The sequence below is a fragment of the Bison bison genome, unplaced genomic scaffold, assembly GCF_000754665.1.
Source record: "Bison bison bison isolate TAMUID 2011002044 unplaced genomic scaffold, Bison_UMD1.0 scf7180017864440, whole genome shotgun sequence".
Lineage (NCBI taxonomy): Eukaryota > Metazoa > Chordata > Mammalia > Artiodactyla > Bovidae > Bison > Bison bison.
Window position 1 is genome coordinate 398,259 of NW_011495002.1, and position 19,899 is coordinate 418,157.

The 19,899-nt window shown below is 41.1% G+C and overlaps 1 protein-coding gene across 1 annotated transcript in view; it reads right to left on the bottom strand.

The window, feature by feature from the left end:
• Window positions 1-19,899, bottom strand: part of DNAH5 (dynein, axonemal, heavy chain 5) — a 332,324-nt gene that overhangs the window by 249,544 nt on the left and 62,881 nt on the right. The window contains exons 2-9 of the mRNA XM_010858794.1: window positions 14,265-14,399; window positions 13,211-13,295; window positions 10,031-10,191; window positions 8,594-8,815; window positions 5,607-5,744; window positions 4,652-4,828; window positions 3,142-3,255; window positions 2,107-2,214 (exon numbers count right to left, since the gene is read on the bottom strand). Of these exons, the coding sequence (XP_010857096.1) occupies window positions 2,107-2,214; window positions 3,142-3,255; window positions 4,652-4,828; window positions 5,607-5,744; window positions 8,594-8,815; window positions 10,031-10,191; window positions 13,211-13,295; window positions 14,265-14,399 (1,140 nt within the window). The remainder of the gene's footprint in view (window positions 1-2,106; window positions 2,215-3,141; window positions 3,256-4,651; window positions 4,829-5,606; window positions 5,745-8,593; window positions 8,816-10,030; window positions 10,192-13,210; window positions 13,296-14,264; window positions 14,400-19,899) is intronic.

The window sequence follows — 19,899 nt, forward strand, 5'->3', positions numbered from 1 at the left end:
AGAATTCCGTGGACTGTATAGTCCATGGGTTCACAAACAGTCAGACTCAACTGAGTGACTTTCACTTTCACTTTCAAGCTGTACATTAGACCCCAGAACTCAGTCATCTTACAACTCTAAGCTTGCAGCCTTTGACCAACATCATCCCATTTTCCACACTCTTCCAGCCCCTGGCAACCACCCATTCTACTCTCTGCTTCTAGTCAACCTTTTTAAATTCTACACAGCTATTATCAAAAGTGAAAGAAAGTGAAAGTGAAGTCACTCAGTCGTGTCTGACTCTTTGCGACCCTGTGGACTGTAGCCCACCAGGCTCCTCCATCCACGGAATTTTCCAGGCCAGAGTACTGGAGTGGGTTGCCATTTCCTTCTCCAGAGGATCTTCCCATCCAGGGATCAAACCTGAGTCTTCTGCATTGCAAGCAGATTCTTTTACCATCTGAGCCATGAGGGAAGCTCCTATTATCAAAATGATTCGTAAAATCACAGAGTTGGAGGCACTACAGAAAATCAACAATTCAGACCCTCACGTTAATGCAGGATGAATGTCTTAGCCAACCACTTCCCTACCTAAAAGCTATCAAGAGCTTTCCTAAGTCTCCTTCTTCAGCAGCCTTCTCTAAAAATCTAACTCACAGTTTCCAAGTGCCATGAAAAGAACTGTCCACCCTGATCATTTCATGACACCATGATCTGTAGCAGAAAAGTCAAAAGCAGAAGACAATAGAAAAAAGAGTAAATATAATGTATGTAAAGCCAACACTTTATCCCTTTAAACTTAAAAAAAAAAAAAACTTCAGAATTCTACTGGGGATTTTTTAATTAATTAAAATTTTATTAATTTTAAAATTTTAAAATTTTAATTTAATTTTAATAAATTAAAAGGAAAATGGGATGACTGTACTGTATGTATGCCTCGGATTGCAGTGCAAAGGTTAGGTGGAACAAAACTGGCCATGTGTTGACAGTGGATAATCTGGGTGATACGTACAAGGGGATCCAGTATACAATTATATTTCCTTTTGTGCCTGCTGCAAATTTTTCATAACGAAAGGTTTTCGAAAATGAGAGAATTTAAAAAAAAAATGAGAGAATTAGGTTCAAATTAGGTTTCACAGTTAGGTTCTAAAACAAGCCTTGCAAATAAAGTGCATGAAACCTGGACATGCATCGTAACACAGATTGACTTTTGGGTCTTGTACTCGGGAAATGCCCCTCCTGACTTCAACATAACATTAAAGTGTGAGGAGTATGGAAAAGGATTTTGTGGGTTCCCCTCCTGTCTACCCAAATACGAGAGCAGATGAGATGGTTGGATTGCATCACCGACTCAATAGACATGAGTTTGAGTAAACTCCAGGAGCTGGTGATGGACAGCGAAGCCTGGTGTGCTGCAGTCCATGGGGCCGCAATGAATTGGACATGACTGAACTGAACTGAACACAGTCCTGAGGAGTGGGAAATGCCTCTATTTTAATACAACATTTAAAATTTTCACCTTGGTAATGAAAAAGTCATTTCCTTCTTAGAGAGGAAATGGGAAAAGCAACAATGTTCACCATAAACACTTATGAGTTAGGACATAAGGTTTAAACATCATTATGTTTTCTGGCAGAATCATTATAATTGCTTTATGGATTACTGGAACATTGCAGTGGCTTTTATTACCATGATTACTGTTCTAATAACACCAAGTAAACAACTTGGCATGAAATAAATTTGGAACAGCAGCACATAAAATATGAAACTGAAGATGGCCAGCTAAACATAGCTTTTCTTAATTAAAATTCACCCAATAGGAAGAAATCATGTGCTAAATATCATAGGGAAAGAAATTCTAAAAAGAATCTTTTTCCATTTTTATTACATAAACAATATAATATTTTTTATAATTATTACTTTGGGAAATAATGCTTTATGATTTGCTAAAATCAGCTTCCCACGTATGCTTAATTCTATTTCTATCAAGAGATTAAGTCTTTTTGGTAAATTGTAGGATACAGAGACATTGGATTGTGCCAATGTGGTAATTTCTAATTATAAAAAACAACATTAACCATTGACAAGGAAATCTAAGTGACCACGGACTCTACACCAGGCTCTTACCTTTACAAACAGAGACGTGATCTTCTCAGAGGTGTTATAGTAATGAGAGATACTGTAGATCATTTTAATTGCATTTACAAGAGTAGGAATAGCATCAATCATGGATATCTGGAAGACAGCACAAAACTTTTCAGGGCAACATATCAAAGTCAGCAAAATTCTAACAGACTAATCACTCTGTCCTCATTAGAATAAAATTTAAGTAAAAGACTTTTATTTAAATTTTAAAATATTATCTAACATGCTATATAAATATAACACATTGAGGAGTAATCTCATCTTAATTATTTAGTCATATGCAGTTAATCAAATTTTGTCTCAATGCAAGAAACACTAACATTCTGTTAAGGACAAGGATTGTGTTAGCAGTTAATTTTGTAATAAATAAAACCAGGAACAAATGAAAGTTAAAAGATTTTTTTTTAAAAGTCAGCCAATAATTCTTCCCACAGTTGTTTTGAGTATAGTTTAGGATGTCAATTGCTATATTTATGGGAAATGGAATATACAATAAATGTTTTTAAAATATAATGTATATCTTAGAAAACATAGGAAAATATATATATGTATAAATAGACATGTGTGTATATGCATATATATGTATTAGTTCAGTTCAGTCGCTTGTTGTGTCTGACTCTTTGTGACCCCATGAACCACAGCATACCAGGCCTCGCTGTCCATCACCAACTCCCAGAGTCCACCCAAACCCATGTCCATCGAGTCGGTGATCCCATCCAACCATCTCATCCTCTGTCATCCCCTTCTCCTCCTGCCCTCAATCTTTCCCAGCATCAGGGTCTTTTCAAATGAGTCAGCTCTTTGCATCAGGTGGCCAAAGTATTAGAGTTTCAGCTTCAACATCAGTGTATACATGTATACATATACATGCACATATAATTTTCTTGAGAATAAAAAGAGGTTTTCTAAGACTTTTCCAACAAACTGCAATATTCATGAACCAAAATTCCACACTCATTTCAGCTAGTGTAAAAGGGTCACGAGTAGAAGACTAAGGAGGTGGAAATTTCGACTCACAGGGTCACTGCTATACAAGGGGTCACAGCACTTCTCAAGTGTATACAGATACTTGACATTGTCCTTCGCTTCATTAGCTGCATCAGTGATTCGAATATCCATCTCCCGCCATGTCTACGCACAATACAGGAAGGAAATTTTAACGCAATTATTAATAGAAAAAATTCCAACTAACAGCTGCATAAAAGTCATCCCAAGTCCCAGGGGTCCAACTTTCAGTCTCTCCCGTGCCTCTTACATAGAACTCAATCCAGAGGGGTGAGGGGCACTGCCACGCTGAAGAGCAATTAAAATTGTTCGACTAAGTGTTTAAAGGTATCTCTTCCAAGCCTTCTCTCATGAAATCTCTTCAATAACTAGGACAGAGCATCACGGGGGGGAGGGGGGCAGCACTTTCATATTTACACCTACACGCCTTCTCCTCCACAGCCTGCTGAATCCATTTTGCACCTCACTCTGACATTCTCTATGACCAAGAACTGAAGGAGGCCTCCAGCCAACAGACAGCAAGGAACTGAATCCCACACGGGCAACCTGGAGGAAGATCCTCCCCCAGTCAGGCCTTCAGATGAGCCAGCATCCTGACAACAACCTTAAGAGATCTCCAGTCAGATGATCCCAGCTAAGCTACACTGAGGGCTTCCCAGGTGGCTCAGTGGTAAAGACTGCCTGCCAGTGCAGGAGATGCAGGTTCAATCCCTAGGTCAGGAAGACTCCCTGGAGAAGGAAATGGCAACTTGCTCCAGTATTCTTGCCTGGGAAATCCCATGGACAGAGGAGCCTGAAGGGCAACAGTCCATGGGGTCACACAAGAATTGGACACAATTCAGTGACTACATAACAACAATAAGCCACACCCAAACCCCTGACCCACAGACTATGTGGTGATATTTATTGTTTCAGGTGGTGAAGTTTTGGGGTAATTTGTTACACAGGAATATAAAACAAATACACCAGTTCTAAAAAAAAATTAGAAAAGTTTAAGCCTTCATTATTACTACTCCTCATTGGTCTGAATTCATAATATATAATCATGTTATTATGGTACATATTAATGACTTGCAATGCCCTCTAGTAATACAGATACATATGTGTGTGTGAATATGTGTTAATCATTAAGTTGTGTCCAATTCTTTGCAACCCCCATGGACAGTAGATTGCTAGGCTCCTCTGTCCATGGGATTCTTCAGGCAAGAATACTGGAGTGGGTAGCCATTCCCTTCTCCAGAGGGATCTTCCCCACCCAGAGATCAAACTCGGGTCTCCTGCACTGCAGATGGAATCTTTACCATCTGAGCCACCAGGGAAGCCCATTCATACATGTACACCAGCCGATAAATACCTTTCATTCAAAGGCTATTTCTACAGTTTATAAAATTACAAAAGGGCAGTATCATTTAATCTTAAAGTTACTTTTTCATTAATGTAGAATAACATTTTTCTGTTCCAAATTACTCTATGACATATGCATAAAGAACTTCCATTCCCAGTTCATAAAGCAAAAAGCAACCTTGAGAAGTTTCGACTTGGCAGCAGCAAGCACTGCCAATGCAGCCTTCACATCTGGGCTCTTCAGTTGATCCAAAAGGTAGTTAAATTTAGACAGTCTTTTTTTCCAGTACTCCAACTCTGCTCGAGGCCCAAGGTCATCCGCCTCCTTCCGCAGCTGGTTGTTTTCAGCAAGGACCTGTGAATGCACAGGAGAACCATGAGCCAACGAGTCGCTGGAGAGTTAAAAGTTACACATAAGCAAAATATAGGGAAAGAAGTAAATTCTGCTATCTGAGTCATGATATATTTTTATTCATTTGCATGCTTTGAATGACAGCCTTTTACTAACCTGAGATGTATCCATTTTTAAAATTTCAAAAAAATTTAGTTGACTCATTCTAAGTTAAAACTACTTGTTTGAGGAGCTTTCATGAACTTTTGGAGGACCTGATCTCAGAAACTTTCTTTGGTTTATTCACTTAGAACCTCAGAGAAATACAACCTTGCGAAGTCCTCATGCCTTCAGTTGGTTAATTTCCATTATTGATGTAACATCAATAATTGGATGTAACACCTAGCTTTCACTTTTCTGAAATTTTTTTTTAACAATTAAGTCCAAAGCTTTGTTTTGGAAGACACATTGAATTAGAAAACTCCTGTACTCCTATAGGCATTCTCTCCAGAGTAACTACATCTTGAGGAAAAACCTGGCCAACTGCAGTGTTTTAGGTAGACAAGTATGTAAAGTCATTTCCTGTCATCTCCTAGAATTCTTACTATCTCTTCTTAACTAATGACGATACATTAACATTGCAATGAACCTTTCATCTTTTTTAGGGACTTGCAGTAAAATACTTAGGCAGATGGAACAGGGATGTGATACAACCTTCTTCCACTGGCTGATTCAGTCACATGGCATGTGAACTAGTCAGTGTTCAGAGAGCTAGGTCTGATGTTTGGTTTCTGCAAATTACCTGTTCTGTTTGTTTGATCCATACTTTCATACAACCTTCTATTTTTTCCATAGTCTCAGGGTTATTAGCTAGAGTCAAGAAGTCTATGGGTTCCTTCAAGGTTTTCAGTTCAAATATGTCACACTTTTGAAGGTTCACCTAATTACAATGAAAGTTAAAGAATAAGATGATGTTACTTTACACACACACACACACACACACACACACTCCTGGTTGATCCAGAAGGATCTTAAGGAGATTCTCTCTAACTACCCTGCTCCCTGGGAAACGCTCATGAAATCAGTGTAGGAATCCTCCTTAGGTATTGAGCACACCAGTAAAGCTGATTGGTCTGAATTAAAATTTTGTGTCAAAAAAAAAAAAGTGTGAACTGCAGACAGACAGACAATATCACAGAACTCGGGAATTGATAGGGAACTTGGAAATTAAAGAATCAACCCATGAAACCAAAGAAAATGGGGACCTTCAAAAAATGACTGAGGGGAGGGTAATCTCTAATCTATCACATTCTTTTTTGAAACTAACCAGAGGGAAAGACTCTCATGTCCCTGTCCAAAAAAAAAAAAAAATATTATAGTTACTAAGTTCAATGGCAAATACACCAATTCATTTGGGGAGGGAGGGGTGGAGAGGGGTAGGAAAGAAGGTGTGTTGGATTTTGACTTGACAGAGAAACCAAAGGGATCTTCCCTGGTGGTCCAGTGGTTAAGAATCCATGCTTCCACTACAGGGAACCTGGGCTCAGCCCCTGGTCGGGGACCTATCACATGCAGGGCACAGCCAAAAAAAGAAAAACAAACCCAGGATTTTTTACTTCCCTCACAGAAAGAATCTACCTGCAATGCAGGCGATCCCGGTTGGATTTCTAGGTTGGAAAGATCCGCTAGAGAAGGGATAGGCTACCCACTCCAGTGTTCTTGGGCTTCCCTGGTGACTCAGCTGGTAAAGAATCCATCTGTAATTCAGGAGACCTGGGTTCAACCCCTGGGTTGGGAACATCCCCTGGAGAAGGGAAAAGCTACCCACTCCAGTATTCTGGATTGGAGAATTCCATGGACTGTATAGTCCATGGGGTCACAAAGAGTTGGACACAACTGAGCAACTTTCATTTTCAACCCAAAAGCCTGGAGAAGGCAAAGGCAACCCATTCCAATACTCTTCCCTGGAGAATCCCAAGGACAGAGGAGCCTGGTGGGCTATGGTCCAGAGGGTCACAAAGAGTTGGACACGACTGAAGCAACTTAGCACGCGCACACGCGATCCAGAAGTACCTCAGTATTTAATAAGGACATTTTCCTCCTGGGAAAGGTGCAGCTAGCCCTGTGAGACTCTAAATTCAGATTTCAGCACCCATCCCCAACACTGCATCTTCCACCTGCCTCCTAGACCTGGCCTTGGTTTTATGGGGGAAGCTTCTGCCTTTCATGAAGTGGCACCGCCTCCCTCTTGTGTGAGATCCAGCCACTTTTTTAATACCTCTACCACAATATGAAGTGGAGCCCTGTGGAAGCAGTACTCTTTTCAGGAGAATAACTATTTAATTTAGTTCAACTTGCATTTAGGTGGCCTGCATCATAGTCAACTACGAATATAACTCAAATGTTCTCTGGAGCCAACTCCCCCTGTCTGGATATCATTTACTCAACTCTCCCATCCCACATCGTTTAGAAAGCCTACTGTCTGCCTCCCTGCCAACATCCCAATAGGTCCCAAAGGGTCTCAGTATTTCCTGGAGAGCAGTGAGCATTATCTTGTCATTGGTCTCACAGGATCCATTTCTGTGTCTCCCACTCATGCCTTATCTGGGCTGTCATCTGTCATGGTTTTGCATTCACCCCACCTTCTACCCCAAGGAATCACTAACACAGGCTCACTGTAGGTGGCACAAATTTTACTGACGCCAAATCCCACAAATGCCAAACTTATTCTTTGTGTGTGTATGTGTGTGTGTGGTTGTGCTGGGTCTTCACTGTGACAGGCAGGCTTCTGTAGTTGCATCACATAGGCTTATGGGATCTTAGTCCCCTGACAGCGGGGCTTCACTGATGGCACAGACGGCAAAGGATCTGCCTACAGTGAAGGAGACCTGGGTTCGACATCTGGGTCAGGAAGATCCTCTGGAGAAAGAAATGGCTACCCACTCCGGTATTCTTCCTTCTTATTATGTCTTTAAAAATCAAGTAGTCTCTGCTTCCCTGATGGCTCAGACAGTAAAGAATCCATCTGCCAACACAAGAGACCCAGGTTTGATCCCTGGGTCGGGGAGATCCCCGGAGAAGGAAATGGCAACCCACTCCAGTATTCTTGACTGGAGATTTCCATGGACAGAGGAGCCTGGTGGGCAACAGTCCATGGGGTTGCAAAGAGTCAGACATGACTGAGCAATTAACACTTTCACCTTCAGTTCCCTGACAAGGGATTGAACCGAGGCCCCCTGCATTTGGCACATGGAGTCTTAGCCACTGGACCACCAGGAAAGTCCCTGCCAAACTTCTTCTTAATGGCCCTTTAGATCACTGGCTGGACCACAGGACCCAATCTGTCTTCAGATATATCCATTCGTCTCTCCTCCTGCCTCTTCAAAATTTCCTCCCATCCCTACCATCATCATCACCCCCCAACCTCCCCATCACCACCACCCCTGAAACACACACCACACTCTGGCTCCAAATTTCTCCTTCTAAGTTGCAGAGCAATACCAGAAGCACTTCATGCTCTTCTTGCAGTCCAGCATCTGACATGACAGAGTAAAACTCTCCACCATGGCCAGTATTTCTAAGGAACCCACAAAGCACTCATTGCTCCAAATGACAGGAATTTAAATCTAGTCACCACCACATTTTCAAGGGACAATAAAGCACACACAATATATTTTCAAGATTTGCAAAGTAGTGGAATCAAGACCCTCTAAGAGAAGTATTACACACCTAGGTGTTGATTTGTTCACCATCAGATACTTTTTGAAGAAATAACATAGTTGTTCTTACCTTCTCCTTCAAACTCTCCTGTGCGCTGGCCAGGATGCTCACAAAGCCTTCCAGGGAGCCCAGGAACTCCTGCCGAAGGCTGGAGGCTTCCGGAAGGCCCTCGAGCTCACTCCAGCCATGGCTCGTGGCTCTGAGAGCGGGAATGAAGATGTCAGACAGCAAACGTCTCATGCTGTTGAGCAGACCCCCATCTGCGGTGTCAAGCATGTTGAAGCTCACCTCCTGCAAAACAATGGGGAAAAACCTTTATCGTAAAAAGGATCTTCAACTGCAATCTAGCTACTGTCATTCGTAAATGAAGACCTGCCAAATGAGTAAAGCAGGGACTTCCCTGGTAGTTCAGTGGTTAAGACTCCACGCTCCCAACCCAGGGGGCCCAAGTTAGATCCCTGATCAGAGAACTAGATCCCACATGCCACAACTAAGACCCAGAGCAGCCAAATAAATAAATGAGCTGTAACAAACACATGAAAAGATGCTCAACATCACTCATTATCAGAGAAATGCAAATCAAAACCACTATGAGGTACCACTTCACGCCAGTCAGAATGGCTGCAATCCAAAAGTCTACAAGCAATAAATGCTGGAGAGGGTGTGGAGAAAAGGGAACCCTCTTACACTGTTGGTGGGAATGCAAACTAGTACAGCCACTATGGAGAACAGTGTGGAGATTCCTTAAAAAACTGGAAATAGAACTGCCTTATGACCCAGCAATCCCACTGCTGGGCATACACACTGAGGAAACCAGAAGGGAAAGAGACACGTGTACCCCAATGTTCATCGCAGCACTGTTTATATAGCCAGGACATGGAAGCAACCTAGATGTCCATGGGCGGACGAATGGATAAGAAAGCTGTGGTACATATACACAATGGAGTATTACTCAGCCATTAAAAAGAATCCATTTGAATCAGTTCTAATGAGGTGGATGAAACTGGAGCCTATTATGCAGAGTGAAGTAAGCCAGAAAGGAAATTCTTTTTTAATATTCATTTATTTATTTGGCTACACTGGGTCTTAGCTGTGGCACTTAGGATTTTCAGTTGTGGCTTGCAAATTCTTAGCTGTGGCAAACAGGATCTAGTTCCCTAACCAGGGATTGAACCTGGGCTCCTTGCACTGGGAGTATGGTGTTTAAGCCACTGGACCATCAGGGAAGTCCCAGGAAATTCTTTTTGAAAGAAAAAAATCTCACTGTTTTACATTCACACAGATACATATGATGTTATATCAATTTTCATTAATAAACTATTAATTCCTCTTATTCAACAGATTTAAAGGAACCATCCTCTTGACTGCTTACTTTAAGTGATTTGAAAATATTGCTGTGAAAGCAGTTTTAAATATTTAATGAATACAGTGGTAGTCTCCATGGGAAGGTATCTTGGGGGTAGAATTTTTGTGATTTTTAGTAATTCAGGAGCTGTTGCCTCTTACCCGATGGATGTTCTCAGGGGTGATAGCTCTGGCAGGGTTGGTCCTGATGAAGAACACACACACCCCAGTAAGAGCAACATCTTTTCCCTCGGTCACAAACACCTTGGGTTTTTTCATCTTTCCAGAAACAGAGTTTACTCCTCCTGGAGAGCCAAGTTGCCCTACAAATGAAAAGGATTTTAGTCCCACAAATGCTATACTACGTCCACGTGGTCATCTCTTAGAATGAGGCTTCCCTGTTAAAATACTGTCATGTTGACTCATCCTGGTGCCCTACAAGCTCCATCCCTTGGACCACCTCTAGCCTGAACCCTAAAGGAATCTCAAAGGATCTGTTTTATATAGTGATCATTTTGCGACAGACAAAAATACTGAATCCCTGTGCTGTACACCTGAAATGAATCTAATATTGTAAGTCAGTTATACTTCAATAAAAAATAAAGAATAAAAAGTAAATGAAAGGATCTGCTTAATTCCAGACCACAAGTTCACTTCAAAATTGGTGCTCCAGGGAAAAACAGAAATGGAAGAAATAGGAATGAGAGTTCTGCTGCTGCTGCTGCTAAGTCCCTTCAGTTGTGTCCAACTCTGTGCAACCCCATGGACTGCAGCCTATCAGGCTCCTCCATCCGTGGGATTTTCCAGGCAAGAGTACTGGAGTGGGGTGCCATTGCCTTCTCCGATAAGAGAGTTCAGTCCAGAGCAAATTCTTGCTGGAGCTGCAAGTCATCCTTGATGGGGCCATCAAGGGGCCAGTGAGAAAGGGTGAAGGAGGAGACAGCATCTACTGGTAAATGTTGTGCATCAGGGCTTCTGCTCAGTACCACGCATGCGTGCTAAGTCTTCAGTCAGGTCCGACTCTTTGCAACCCTCTGAACTGTAGCCCTCCAGGCTCCTCTGGGATTTTCCAGGCAAGAATACTGGAGTGGGTTGCCATGCCATGATCTTCCTGAGCCAGGGATCGAACCCACAGCTCTTATGTCTCCTGCACTGGCAGGTGGGTTCTTCACCACTAGCATCACCTGGGAAGCCCCGGCTGGTACCATGTCTACGTTTTTGAAACTGCTTGCAACCCTGAGGACAGCTGTGACCCGCCTCAAGTCACACACCAGGAGAGCCAAGATCCAAATCCAGTTATGACTGCAGAACCTCTACATCCTGTTGTTCTGATCCAGCTGGCCCTCCAGATCACCGGAGTCAGAAAGGCGCAGGGGAGGCAGGACAGCAAAGTGATGGCTGATGTGGGCTCCACAGTCAGTCTCCCAGGGTTTCCACCTCCGGCTGCACGTCCTAGCGATTTACGTGGAGCAAGTTAACTTCGTCTTTTGTTCCTCTGACATCTCATCTGAGCAAGGCCCGAGAATTCCAGGTCAGCTAGCTCACAACAGGTGCCAGCCAAGTAAAAACTTCACTGCTCCCTCTTCCCTCTTATCTCTGCCCTGACACACTCAAAAACTGTGGTTAACAGGATGTGGGTAGGGGGTGGAGGGGTGAGTTGAAGGAGAAAAGGAGACCATCTGCTCCTCTCCCACTGCAGATACTGACCCTCAGAGGCCTCTGCTGCAAAGGTGGGTGGGATGAAAGGAAAGGGGGAGGGCCAAGAGTGGAAGAGATTTAACTTTAGATCAACTAGTTTTGATCAACTGGATATTTTTACTTTCTGAATTGAGGCTGTGTTTGTAATTGGATGCAACCATGGGAACTTTTATTCTTTTTTTTTTAACTGGGTTATAGTTGCTTTACAATGATGTGTTGGTTTTTGTTCTACAATGAAGTGAATCAGTTAGTTATATACGCCCCCTCCCTCTTGAGCCTCCCTGCCACCCACCCATCCCCCATCCCACCCCTCTAGGTCATCACAGACCACCTAGCTGAGCTCCCTGTGCTACACGGCAGGTTCCTGCTAGCTATCTATTTCACACAAGGCAGTGCCTATAGGTCCGTCCCAATCTCCCAATTCATCCTTCCCTTCCCCATGTCCATAGGTCCATTCTTACACCTGAGTCTCTATTCCTGCCCTGAAAATAGGTTAATCGGTACCATGTTTCCACATATATGCGTTAATGTGTATTTGTCTTTCTCTTTCTGGCTTACTTCACTCTGTATTTTTATCTAAAAGTATCCAGCAAAGTTCATGGGGTTGTCTGAATTGCAATTTAAGTTCAGAAGAAAAGCTGCTCCTACTGAAAAGGTTTAAAGGGAGAGTGGGGAAGAAAAACAAGCTCGCACCCCTGCACCCTGTGTGCCATGTAAGGTGACACACAAAGGCCAGCCTCACCCCGTGCAGAGTTCATGGCGAACTTCACATTCACTCAGTTAGCCTAACTCAGCTTGTGCTTTGCAATCTGGGATAGGGCTCAAAATTTGTCTTGTTTTGATTTTTTTACTCAAAATACAATGCCCTTTCTGACCACAAAATATAAAGCAGATAATCTGGGGGAAATGCCAGTCACTTATGCATGCATAATTTCCTCAGTTTTTAAATAAAAAATCATGGTCATATTCTATGCCAAGAGCAACAACTATCTTCTCTTCCATCAAAAAGGTCACAAAGGGATTGCATATGATATTTTAATATAATCATAATATATTTATGTCCTTAGTTTGGCTTTAAAATTATATTAATTCACATAAAAGTAGACGGGGATATATCAACAGAATCCACATAGAGATTTGCAAGTTTATCAAAGTGAAAATGACTAAACTTGTCATTCAATATTATTCATTTGAGTCACAGTCAGTAGAAAATAAACATGATGTGATATTTAACTAAAAAAAAAAAAAAAACTCCTGTTACACATCTTGGCAATAATTCCTATGTTTAAAAGAAATAAAGAAACAGATGCCCAGTGGAAGTTCTAGAACATAATGGCACAGAATGAACTAACATGTAAGGAAAGGAAATCTCAAAATGTAAATTATTTTATCATTCTCTAGCTACCAGCACAGCCTGAAAAGGAAAACAAAATATCCCAACTGAAGTTAGAACCAGGCTGCAGAGCCACCGTTATCTGTCCTTTGCTTGAGGTACAAACAGGACCTGTTTCACTGGGCCTCACCCCCCACTCCCCACCTGTCCCATCCCCCAGGATAAAGTCCTCGCAGTGGCCTCTGCTTCATGCCGTCCTTGGGTAAATCTAACAATACATTTCTGGGTTATGCGACATCAACTTTAAATACCTGTTTCCACTACCTCCACATCCTGATAGTAAAACATGAGGTGACGAAGGCCTCCAGCAGCAAAAAGCTGATCGATTCTTTCAATCTGGGAAGAAGGAAAGGCAAGGTAATGGCTTTGTTCTGAGTCAGAAACCAGGTTTAAATCAGCATTTATTATCATCTTTCTTATTCAGGTAAGATTTCAGTTTACCCAAACCATATAGAGCACATTTCTTATAACATAAAAACCACACAAGAATAAACATCTTACCACAGTAAAGGCTAAATTCAAAGAAGTGATCTGATGAATCGTAAAAGTATTTGCTACATCCACACATCTGAAAAGAGATTGTCCCTTAATATTGGCTAATTTCTTAAAGTGCTGAGCTGTTACAGGCAGATATAAATATATTTAATTTTTCACCCAGTTACAGATCAGAGAGACCACACCTTTCAAAATGCAGTCTAACACACTATAGAAAAATATCATTAAAGTCCAATAACCTTGGAAAACCACCATGATGAGAACATGTATGACTACGGAATGCTCCACCGTCTCGCAACTTCGTCCCATCCATGAGGTTCTGTGTACATCTAAAGGTCTGCCAACTGGCCTGCTCCATGGCAGGATATGGAAGTCAAGGTCAGGAACAAAAGAAACCAGAGTCAAAGCCAGGGAACTATGGCACGACTCAATCTCCCAGGATAGAACAGGATAAAGTCAAAAAAAAAAAAAAAAAAGATAAATTAGCAGCTGAGAGGAGATTCTGTTCTCTAACCTCAGATTCCAAAATGGCACCCAAGCCCAGCTTCACTGACATCTCTCACTGTCAGAGATGTCAGATATCTCTGACATCTCTGTCAGGATCATGGAACTCAAATGATGATTTTAACATGGAGAGCTGGAGAGCCCCAAGCTCATTCTGCCATCACCATCACCTGTATCGAGTCAGAATGGGGTCCTGTCCATGTTGAAACAGACACCCTTCCCTAAGGCCCAGCACAGACCCTGCCGTAGGACAACATGAACTGTGCCCTCCATAATCAAGTCAGTGGGAACACAAATGCATCGCACCTGATTCCCCTCAAGAATGGCATCCTCCACTTCAGTTTTGTTTAGGTCCACACAGGAAGCTACAATCCCAAATAAATAGTCATGTCTCCCATCCAGACGAGCCCGCTTGGCTTCTTTTTCTTCCTTCAGTCTTTGCTAAAAAAAAAAGGGAAGAAAAATGTTATATGACAACCACTGTTCCCAAATGGATTCACTCTAATTCATTTTGTAATTTCATACTACCATTGCTTTTTCAAGTCTTAGGTATTCAGCTATCACACAGCTTAATGGTACCACTTTCTATGTACTATCTTCTATTTTTAGAAATAATGTTATTTCTACTATGGAAATGAGATGTGCTCATTGTTTTGAAATTATATAACACAGATAAGCCAAAAGAAGAACCAAAAGTCACCTGCCAACCAGATAATATTACTGTTAACATTTTGTTCTAAATCTTTACAGACTTAATTTCATACATATATGAGCATTCAAAAGACCTTATATATAAGACACACAGCAAGATTTTTTAAAAATCTCATTTTTTTAAACATTCCCTATGCAACTAAAGTAATACATATTCTTCTACACTATTCCCTATGTTTCTTGCTTGTCTAAAAGTTCATATCTGGTCTTGAAATTAATTTATGAATAGCATTGCTTACTTTTTTACCTGTTGACTGTTAATTACAATAATAAACAAGTTTAGTGCCACCAATGTTGCAGTTTGAAGTGTATCTTTCCATGTGTGCTCTGTTCATACAAACATATACAAATGTATATACAGATTTCTATTTATATTATACTATAAACGTTTTTCATGCATTTTCCCTTAATAATACATCATAGACTTCTTTTTAGTTTAATACAGACTATTCTAACTTGCTTAATGGCTGCAAAATATTTAACAATATGGATAATTATTCAACCATTTCACCATCAATCAATATTCAACTTCCAATTAATCTTAAGTATGTGCATTATCTTTAATGCTAGCCAGTAGCTCTGAATCCTTCTTGTTTTTAACAGTTGTTAAACCCCAAATATGTATGAGCACTACAGAGGCAAACACTACCCAGTGACCTCAAAAAACTAACAGACTGGTTTGCAGAATATGAGCAGAAAATGTAAACAGGACAGACTGGCATTATGGTTGATACAGGAACATAAGATTTATGCAAGGGCATTCATGGGTCTTCAGAGAAGGAACCAAAGGGAGAATCCCCCTCTAGCCCAGTGCTGAGGAGGGGTGGAAGGTACCGGAAAAGTTTCAGGAAGAGTTGACTTAAGCCTGGAGTTGAAGGAGATTTGACCACACTACCTGGGACAGAGGCATTTCTGCAGATTCAAAGGCCAAAAGGCATAAGAAACCATAGCAACTCTGGAAAACACAAGGCAGCCAGGATGGCTGAACTTGAACTAGAAAAACATAATAGGAAATGAGAGAGAAGTCAAATCATAAAATATCTTATGAGCCATGGAAGAAAATATAAACATTATCTTAAGTCCATGGGGAATCACTGATGAGTTTCAAATCAGGAGAGATGTTTAGCTGTCCATGCTGCATCAAAACATCAGTCATTGTGACAGCAGTGTAAAAAGTGGATTGAAGTGATACAAGTCTGGAGACAGGAAGGCCAGGCAGGTGGATGTGTTTGCAGAGCCTGCAAACACATTTGCAGAGCCTGGGACAGACAGTTCCTTCGGAACGTGCATCTGGAGCCCAAGGGGAATTTGCACTGCAGAGACAGACACTGGTTCTCAATATAGCAAAACAGACATTGTGGGCCAGATCTTCCTTGCAATTGCATTTACAAGACGGCTTCAGCATCCCATAGCTCTTCTGCGATGTGATTGTGCCACTAACCGATCAAGAGGTGGTCTCTCTATCCCCTCCTCTTGAATCTGGCTGGAACTGTGACCAGTTTTCACCCAAAAAAATATGGAAAGAAGTGAGAATGTAAAACTTCCTAGGCCAGTCCTGCAGAAACCGTCAGCTTCTGCCTTTGCATTTCCAAATACTCCCTCAGAGCCCAGTTACCATGCTATAAAATGTCCAAATCACATGGGGAGACCAAACGGGGAAAAACCAGGGCACTCTAGTCAACAGCTCAACAGATCTCCTAGTTCAGGGGTCCCCAACCTCTGGGCTGCAGGCCAGTACCTGCTGTCAGATCAGCAGCAGCATTAGAGTAGAAATAATAGGGCTTTCCTGGTTGGCTCAGGTGGTAAATAATCTGCCTGCAATGCAGGAGATCTGGGTTTGATCCCTGGGTCAGGAAGATACCCTGGAGAATGAAATGGCAACCCACTCCAGTATTCTTACCTGGGAAGCCCCATGGACAGAGGAGCCTGGAGGGCTACAGTCCACAGGGTTGCAAAGAGTCGGACACAACTGAGTGACTAACACTTTCACTTTCAAAGTGCACAATAAACATAATGCACTTGAATCATCCTGAAACCATCCCCCCACTCCTTAGTCTGTGGAAAAATTGTCTTCCACAAAATCGGTCCCTGGTGCCAAAAAAGTTGTGGACCACTGTTCTAACTGACACTCGAGCACCAATTTGCAAACTATCTTGGACATTCCGACCTAGTCAAGCCTACAGATGACTGCAACCTAGACAATGACATGTGATACAGAAGAACCATCCAGCTGAGCCCAGCATATCGCAGACTCAAGAGAGACAACAGAGCTATTAAGAGATAACAGATAATTGATATCAGATAGTTAAGCCATTAAGTTCTGATATGATTTGTTATGCAGCATGAGGCAACAGAGTAATTCTTTTAGAATAATTTCATTAGTTGGACAGAAAACCAATGGATGCAGAACCACAGAAAAGAATGATTGGGAAAAGAGAAACATACTACCCTTTCCAGAAACTTGACTATAAAGGAAAGAGATGTGGTTACTAGTAGAAAAAGGAAAATTTAGAGTCAAAGGAGAATTTTTTAAGAGACAATAGAATTAATAAAAAGTTAAGAGGAAAAAAATGGGAATTTCAGGGTTATTGAAAGACTATCACTAGACATATGCAATTTATATTCATTTGTCCGAAACTGAAGGAACTGCTTGAGAGACAAATTGGTTGGGGGTGGGGATGAGGGTGCAGGGTAAGGTTAAGGTTCCAAAAAACAATCTACCTATCTTCTTGCCATTTCCCTAAAGAAAGGAACTGACACTGGTCTTAACCCAAAATGCACATTCCATAAACATCATATAGAAATAAATTTAAATCTCTTTTCAACCATGGCTAAAACCAGGAAAATGTCTGTTCTCTGACTGTGTTCCACATTCAAGGCAGGGAGGAATAAAAGACTTTTCTCAAAGCGATATTTCTGGGTTTATACTAAATGTCTCCAGCAGTGTGTAGGCACAGTCGGCAATCAGGGGAGCCAGGGACCCAGCAACAAATCAACTAGATGGCAAATGCTGGGCAGCCAAAAACACATTTCAAAACTAAAGAGCCAGTAAAGTCAGGACGCAAACCAACTGAAGGCTTCCAACGAACATAGAAATTTCTATAGGATTCTGCCATGGCAACGCATTATTCTATGACTTGATTTTACAAGATTCCAACAGAAAAAAAAAAAGAACATATTCTAGTGGAGGAAGGGAGAGATTAGCCTCTAAAGCAGAACACTAGTTATTTTATTTTTACTTAAATATCACAGGGGAAAACTTCTAAAGCAGTTTTATATATAAAACCAAATGTGTTTTTAAAGTAAATGTTTTCAGCGTTATATTTAAAAGCATGTTAAGCATTGAATATGTTCTTACATAACTAGCCTATCTCCTAAGTAATGTGAAATTAACCCTAGTGCCATGTAGATGAAAGAGCAGTGTTTATCAATCTCAACTTTCATTGCCTTATACTAAGGTATCCTGGTACAATGAGGGATTTTTTTTTTACTACCACAGAAAGTCAACAGTGTCAAATAAATATTTGGTGATTGGATCAGCGTGTTGTCAGCCCCTAAACTTGAACCTGAAGCTTTCTGGCTGCCAAGGAACTGCAGGAGCAAGCAATCAGATGATTAGTTGGAGGTGGTTTGTCCTGTTGGCCTTTGGAACATCTTGGAAACAGGATGACAAAGGCGAGAGGTGAACTATGGCATTTTTTTTTTTAAAGGATCACATTAAAATTGTTTTCTTTGCATGAGCAAGCTCCAACTGATAGAGATGGGGAATAGGTTCAGATACCTATTCAATGTTCAAGGAAATCTAGAGCAATATTTAAAATATTTCTGCAAAAGCAAAACTACAATGAAATATCACCTCACACCAATTAGAATGGCCATCATCAAAAAAATCTATAAACAATAAATGCTAGAGGGGATGTAGAGAAAAGGGAACTCTCCTGTACTTTTGGTGGGAATGTAAACTGATACAACACTATAGAGAATAGTACGGAGGTCCCTCAAAAAGCTAAAAACAGAGCTACCGTATGATCCAGCAGTCCCACTCCTGGGCATATATCTGGAAAAAGCTCTAACTCACAACAATACAAGCAGTTTGTTCATGGCACCACAGTTTTGCCATGGTCAAGACCTGAAAGCAAGCTATATGTTCATCAACAGATGAATGGATAAAGAAGATGTAGTACATATATACAGTGGAATATTACTCAGCCATGAAAAAGAATGAAGTACCGTCATTTGCGACAGCATGGATAGCCCTAGAGACTGTCACAGTGAGGGCAATGAGTCAGACAGAGAAAGACAAATACGATGGTATCACTTACATGTAGAATCTAAAACGATGATGCAAAGCAACTTACTTGCAAAGCAGAAATGGAGTCACAGATACAGAGAACAAACTTATTGTCACTAGGGGGATAAATTGGGAGATTTGGGGTTGACGTATATACATTACTATATGTAAAACAGATAACTAAGAAGGACCTACTATACAGCATAGGGAACTCTACTCAATACTCTGTAATGACCTATATGGGAAAAGAATTTTAAAAAGAATAGATATATATATATATGTATAAATGATTCACTTTGCTGTATGAAAAAAAAACTAACACAACATTGTAAATCAACTACACTCCAATAAAAAATTTTTAATGATAAGCAAGCTAAGGTTTGCAGAATAAAAAATAAAATATTTCTGCAATATTTCTGTAACTTGTGACAAATAATGTTACTACCATTTTGAAATGAAAGAGGGAGTAATGTACTCCCTCCCAAGAAACAAGTGCTGATTTCAAGGTAGAGCAATGTCATGTACACAAGTGAGCACTGGTGCCAGACTGGGCTCTAGCCCCAGGGTGGCCCCTAATTGTAAGACCTTGCATCTGTCTTTTAAGCCTTCCAGACTTCAGGTTCTGCAACTCTAAAATCGAAGTGTAGGACTCTGTGACAGCTAAGTCCCTTTCCATCTCTTAACATTTGCATTACTTCTCACTGATTCAAAAATTAACACAGGGACTTCCCTGGGGGTCCAGTGGTTAAGAATCTGCCTTGAAATGCAGGGGACTCAGATTCAATCCCTGGTCCAGGAACTAAGATCCCACATGCCTCAGGGCAACTACTGAGCCCTCAGGCCACAATTAGAGAATCCCTATGCAGTAATGAAAGATCCCGCATGACACAGTGAAGATTCTGATAGAGTTAAATAAAGAAATTAAAAAAAAAAAAACCA